Source organism: Lygodium microphyllum, chromosome 11, assembly GCF_053477565.2.
Source record: "Lygodium microphyllum isolate KBCC chromosome 11, Lygodium_microphyllum_v1.1.10, whole genome shotgun sequence".
NCBI classification, from domain to species: domain Eukaryota; kingdom Viridiplantae; phylum Streptophyta; class Polypodiopsida; order Schizaeales; family Lygodiaceae; genus Lygodium; species Lygodium microphyllum.
In genome coordinates, this window is record NC_141145.1 from 145,333,885 (window position 1) to 145,340,035 (window position 6,151).

Genomic DNA, 6,151 nt, shown 5'->3' on the forward strand with positions numbered 1-6,151 from the left:
TACAAAGCTTTGCAATAATGCCAATCGAGTGAAGTGTAGTAGGTTAGTATGCCAATTATTAGTCATATGTTGGCTTCTTGAGATATAATATTATTTCGTAATGAGACTGATTTTGAAATATATAAATTGATTGGATAGACATTACTATGAGCCAAAAAAAAGAGAGAGGAGAAGAGAGTTAGTTTAAAGTTGGGTCCTTAAGGTATTAGATTATTTCAAAATGAGAGTTGATTTGAAATACTAAGATTGATTGGAGAGACAATATTATGAGGGAATTTTTTTACAAGGGAGTTAGTTTAAAGTTTGGAAGACACGATGTTGATCATGAGAGTAGGTGTTAAGGAATCAGTGGGTTGATCACTGCTTAGGTAATAAAGCTAAGAGGTTTGCTAAGCTTTCATGGACTCGATGAATTCGAGGATGTTTCTCTCGCTAGAACCACCTTCTTGCATGGCAATCTTGGCAGCCTCTTTCAACTTCTTCGCCTTGGTGCGAATCTTCTCGTCGATCATAATGGTGCGGAGGTGGGCCTCGATCTCATGACGACTAACGAGTCCAGTGTTGTCTGGCTCAAGGGCCATGCCTGTACATGTTTAGAAAAGACAGTATTTTTAATTTTAAGGTTCATGTGTATTACCATTACCAGTACTTTGGTTTTTTCTCAACTATTTAGATTTCAATCGAGTCTAGTGTTGTGTGGCTCAAGGGCCTTACCTGTACATGTTCGCAAAAGACAATGTTCATATTTTAAGGTACTTTGGTTCTTTCTCAACTATTTAGTTTTAAAAATAAAAGTTGTGATGTGTATGTATATATATATATATATATATATATGTATAAGTTTAAAGACTGGCTACAATTATTCCTTGGTTTGAGTTGGAGAAGGCTGTGCAGTGCAGACTTACCGATCTTCCACTCGTCCTGGATGCAGCGGGAGTTGAGCATTTGGTCGGTAAAGTAAGGGAAGCCGACCATGGGCTGGCCCGCGGCGACGCCCTCCAGGGTGGAATTCCATCCGGCATGAGTGAGGAATCCGCCCACAGCGGGGTGGGTGAGGACGTGCAGCTGCGGGGCCCACGAGATAACCAGGCCCCGCTGCTTCTGGCCCACCCTCTCCTCGAACCCCGCCGGCAGGACCTCCAACGTCCCGTCCTCCACGGTCACCATGCCCGGCCGCAGCACCCACAGGAAGGGCAGCCCGCTGGCCTCCAGCGCGTGCGCGAATTCCGTGATGACACGCTTCTCCAGGACCGTGATGCTGCCGAAGGCCACGTACACCACGCTTCCCGCGACGTGGCGGTCGAGCCAGTCGATGCAGCTGTAGTCTTCGCGCCACAGGGCAGTCCCGGTGGGATCCTTGAGGCTGTTGCTGAAGAAGCCCGGGGGCAGGACGGGGCCGATGGTCCGGAGCTTGGTCCGCGTGTTCTCTTTCTCGAGGGCCTCCAGGCACGTGTGCTCCAGTTCCTCGTACGTGTTGAGCAGGATGGCCTTGGACTCGCTCAGGCGCAGGAAGGGCTCCGTGAAGAAGCGGAACATGAAGTCATCCATGTCGTACGGCTGCAGGAACGTCAGCATCTCCTTCTGGTTCAGCGGCGGTGCCCCGGGTATGTTGTCGATCACCCTCTTCCCCTGGTACGCCTCTGTGAGATCATCGACAAGTGCCCCCAAGATTATCTATTTAGTCTAATATCAAACAAATGAATTTCTTAATTTAAAAAAGTAAGTAGTGAGCAACATTTGTTACCGATACTGTTTAAATAGTCTCTTACTTTTCGTGTAAAAACCAAAATTTTATAAATATTCAAAATATGGTAATAATAATAGTTGGAACTTTGAAGTTTGAAGAATAATGGATCGTATGGACAGAGAAATGGTGCAAATCATCATATCACTCTTGCCCACGTGGAATGGCCGGCGTACAACGGCTCGCCGCTCAAGCCTCAAACCATTCTCGGGAGGAGTCGATTTTCACCTGCCTACAATGGCTTTAGAGCCGTCCTATACGCAGAAGTCAAATCGATATTCGCCTGCCTACAATGGCTCAAACCATTCTCTGGAGGCTTTAGAGCCGTCCCATACGCAGAAGTCCTTGAGCCATTCTCTGGAGGCTCTATACGCAGAAGTCAAGTAGATTTTCGCCTCCCTACAATGGCTCAAACCATTCTCTGGAGACTTTGGAGCCGTCCTATATGCAGAGGTCAAGTCGATTTTCGCCAAGTCAAGACTAGGTAGGCTCCTCGAGTCGATTTTCGCCAAGTCCAGACTCGTACGAGTACGAGTACGAGTACGAGTACTGATCGCACCACTTCCCGGAGATCGTCACAAAAACATCATAGGATGCCTAGAACTGTTGCTCTGCATACGTCGGTCCTTTCACAATACGCGCAAAAGAAGTTCCGCTACTAATCTAATAGACTGATCCTTCGATAATCTTTTAAACCTGCTATTCAATAACTTCCAGTGCTGGTGAACTAATTATTGGATGGGCATCATCTACAAGGCATCTGCAAACCCCAACGTCCCAGAGACGAGAAGGAAAGACATGTTGGATGTTGGGCCTTAGGAACTAATGGCAATCTCAACAATATAGATCCATGCTCCAGACAAGAACAAGGAACATGGCATGCTCTGGGAACTAGTAATAAGTCATCACAAACAGTATACTTCAACGTTCAAGACAGGAAGAAAAAACATATCAGCATTTGGGAACTAGTAAGTGATGAAGTGTCTGATGCTGAGTGTAAGTTAAACGCACCTGGAGGGGCATGGTAGCCTCTTGCACACATTAAGTGGATGGCAAAGCTGGCGGCACACTGGGTCCAAAACCCAGCCCTTGGGATACTGAACTTGTTGGCTACGTCTTGAGTGTGCAGAACAAACACATCAGACAGGATCAAAGTGACAGGCTCTGGCCCGGCCATCAGCTTGTCCATGAGCTCTTCAAAGCCCTTGGCCATGGTGGTCTCGATCGCCTTGCACAGGCCCGGGATTTCGAGCATGCGGTCACACTCGGGCGGCATGCCATCAGGCACGCTCGCGAAGCGGATGTCAAGCCCTTCCGTGAGTGATGGGCTATGGGACTGGAGCACTCTTGCATGGTTGTGCTCTGTGTTGACAAAGGTGATGATGTAGCCGCCATCCTTAGCCAGCCTCCTGGAGAGCTGCATGAGTGGGTTGATATGGCCCTGCCCTGGCCATGGAACCACAATGGCATGAGGCCTCACTGGTGACTCTGCAGGCATGGTTATTAAAGACGAGAGTTACGCTTGCTTGTGAGAAGAAGAAGCAGAGCACGATATCGAATGCGTACGACCGTTAGGAGACTACTCAAACGGATTAGACTATCAACAGGAGAAAGGTTATTGACTATTGAGAGAGCAGACTAGAGAGATCTAGCTTTTGCCTATTAGTAGCTCAAGCTCGAGCTTGCTTCCTCGCTTGCTCCTTCTCCCTCTCTCTCTCAACGCTAGTTGCTCGCTCCAAGCCTATTTATTGGAAGAGCAGATCTGCCGTCTTTTTATACGCATCACATGTACCACACTCTTTTGTAGATCATTACATAGTTCTAACTTCTCTGCTAGTTTGTCTACGCAAGCTGTAACCATTTGTAAAAACACGATCAAAATTCTTTATGCAAACCATGCAATAGAAAATTCAGGAGCACCAAAAAGCCTCTTGGGATGTGTCTCGTGTGCTTTCCATGCCTGCCTCCCCGCCCGGCTCTATCTCTCTCTCTCTCTCTCTCTCCCTCATAATAGATTTCGCTACGGCCTTCCTAGGGCCCCCCTTCATAATAGGTTTCGCGCTACGCTTACGTTTCCGTTTGGCCTCCCTAGGGCCCCCTTCATTAAGTGTGGCACCCAAGGGTGAAACATGTGCATTCCTTCATTCAATAGAACATTGGAGATCCCTTTATGATGCTTGAATCTTTAGCGCCCACCTCACAAGCCAACATCCTCATTGCACCACATTCAACTTTCAAGATGGAGAGCGACCCCCCTCTTGCCACAAGCCTCATTTCGCAAGGTTGAGAGAGAATTTTCTTGGTCATTATTTTGTCTTACTGGCTCACATGAAGCCCTACAAACCTTCTCCACATATCTTGATAAGTCTTGACTTTGTGTTGATTCCATACCTTCTCTATGAGACATTTGTGTGGCAATGGGGATAGAAAGTATATGCAAAGAGTGCACATACACATAATGAACACATGCATATAAACACGATGCATACATGTATACATGTGCATCCACACACACATATATATAACATGTGTGTACATATGTGTATGTTACATGTACATCCAAATTTGTATGTTGATAATGTGAGAATGTATGAAGATAGTTCTATGTATAGTTTGGCATGTTTGTCCCACATATGTATATATGTACACGTGTGCATGCGCACGCCCGTGCACACACACACACACACACACACACACACCCCCCCCCCCCCCCCCCCCCCCCCCCCCCCCTCTGTGTGTATGTGTGATATGAATACATCCTTCCAAAATAGAAAAGTGAGTTAGAGAGTTGAAGATTCACTATAACCTGCCACAAGGAAAGAGCACCCTCAATTCCTCTCAAGAAGCAAACACCTTCATTTCTCGAAGGAGGGGAGGATATAATGGCCCCATTACTCATTCACCTTATCAAGCTTATTAAACCTATAATTTTAGTATTGAAAAACAATAAGAACTAGCATAATGGATACTCACTTTAGCAATTTAAGCGCACTTGAGTGACGAGACTATTAGGATGGACACCTCCCAATAATCTTTTTCTATAAATCAATGGTGCCTTCTCATGCACAACCAACGGCGCCAATGAAGCCTTTATAGTTGGTTGGCCAAGTATGACAAGGTCTATGCCTTGGTCACTACATTGGTCATGAGCTTGAGAGGGATGCCGCGATCTAGTGTTAATGCCCTTGCCTTTGGCCACTACACATATGGGGTCCTTTTTTTAAATTCATAAAAGCTTTTCCTTTTTTCAAAGACAAAAAGATTGTGTTCCCAAAATAGAGCCCTACCCTAACATCTTCAATGGAGAGATTACTAATGTCATGTAAATAAATCCTTCCAAAACATAAAAGAGGATGTGCAAACTGAGGGTTTGGGAATTGTGTTTTTTTGTCGTCATACACAAGGTTATATAAAAGTTTTCTAAAATTTAGGAGGGTCAATTTCTTTTCAAAAACTTTTGCAAATTTTCAAAAGTTCTAAAACTATTGTGTTTTGCTTAGCTTCAATTGAAGTGCCAATCAAGTATACTGAAAAGAAGCATTCAATTGGTTAAGTGCCAATCCATTGGTTAAGTGCCAATCAATTGGTTAAGTGCCAATCAAGCATTATTGGTGGACGTCTCTAGATCTTTGTTGAAACAATCTGTTGTGGGAAGGTAAAGCAATACAATGGATGTTCCTTTTCATACAATTGGGTTACTTTTAGGTAATGTTCTAAAATGCACCATATGAAGATGCTCTAAGTAAGACATAATATGGAAGAGAAAAAAACATTTAATGAAATAAAAGATGAAGATGTGAAAATATACATGTGCATGCAAGAGAGTAAATAAATAGAGAAGTTTTTGCGGCTACCCTCTTTGGGAGTTGGAGAGGAGATCCTTAAATCTTGTAATAACTTGATAATCAGTTTTTAAGCAACCAAGTATTGGCGGCTAAGCATAGGAAGGTAGAGTTGTTAGCCTTAATGTCACATAAATTAAAAGCATTAGGCAGTATATGCCTACATTGGTAGACTAAGAAAGAGCCAAATATGTCTTGCCGCATTTAGAGAGAGGAAAATAAAGATTTAAGATTGTCCCCTGAATAAGACATATAATCCTTGAAAGATGGAGATAAGAACCAAGATGTCACCATATAAGTAACATAAGGATCATTAATAGTGCAAAAGATATGAATAATTAGTGAAAATCATTGAACAAAAAAGGAGATAATAAGGCAATATAAGACTAAAAATACAATTTAAAAGCAATGATTATAAGTGTCCTCTTAAATATGAGCAATGATTCCAAACATTTTACTCAATGGTTATCAAAATAAAATGCTAAATAAATATTTTTAAAAAAAATCTAAATAGACCCAAAATGCATTAGGGCCAATTTTGAGGCCAAAAGGGTCACGTAAAGAT

General features: G+C 43.6%; 1 protein-coding gene across 1 annotated transcript; it reads right to left on the minus strand.

Annotated features, from left to right (window-relative positions):
* Positions 1-219: 219 nt before the first annotated feature.
* On the minus strand, positions 220-3,509 carry LOC148029478 (linamarin synthase 2-like). The gene is made up of 3 exons (XM_087688318.1): positions 2,756-3,509; positions 906-1,640; positions 220-583 (listed from the first exon to the last, which is right to left on the minus strand). The coding sequence occupies exons 1-3, from the start codon at positions 3,240-3,242 to the stop codon at positions 390-392; spliced, it is 1,416 nt and encodes a 471-aa protein (XP_087544444.1). The 5' UTR covers positions 3,243-3,509; the 3' UTR covers positions 220-389.
* Between the last annotated feature and the right edge of the window lie 2,642 nt (positions 3,510-6,151).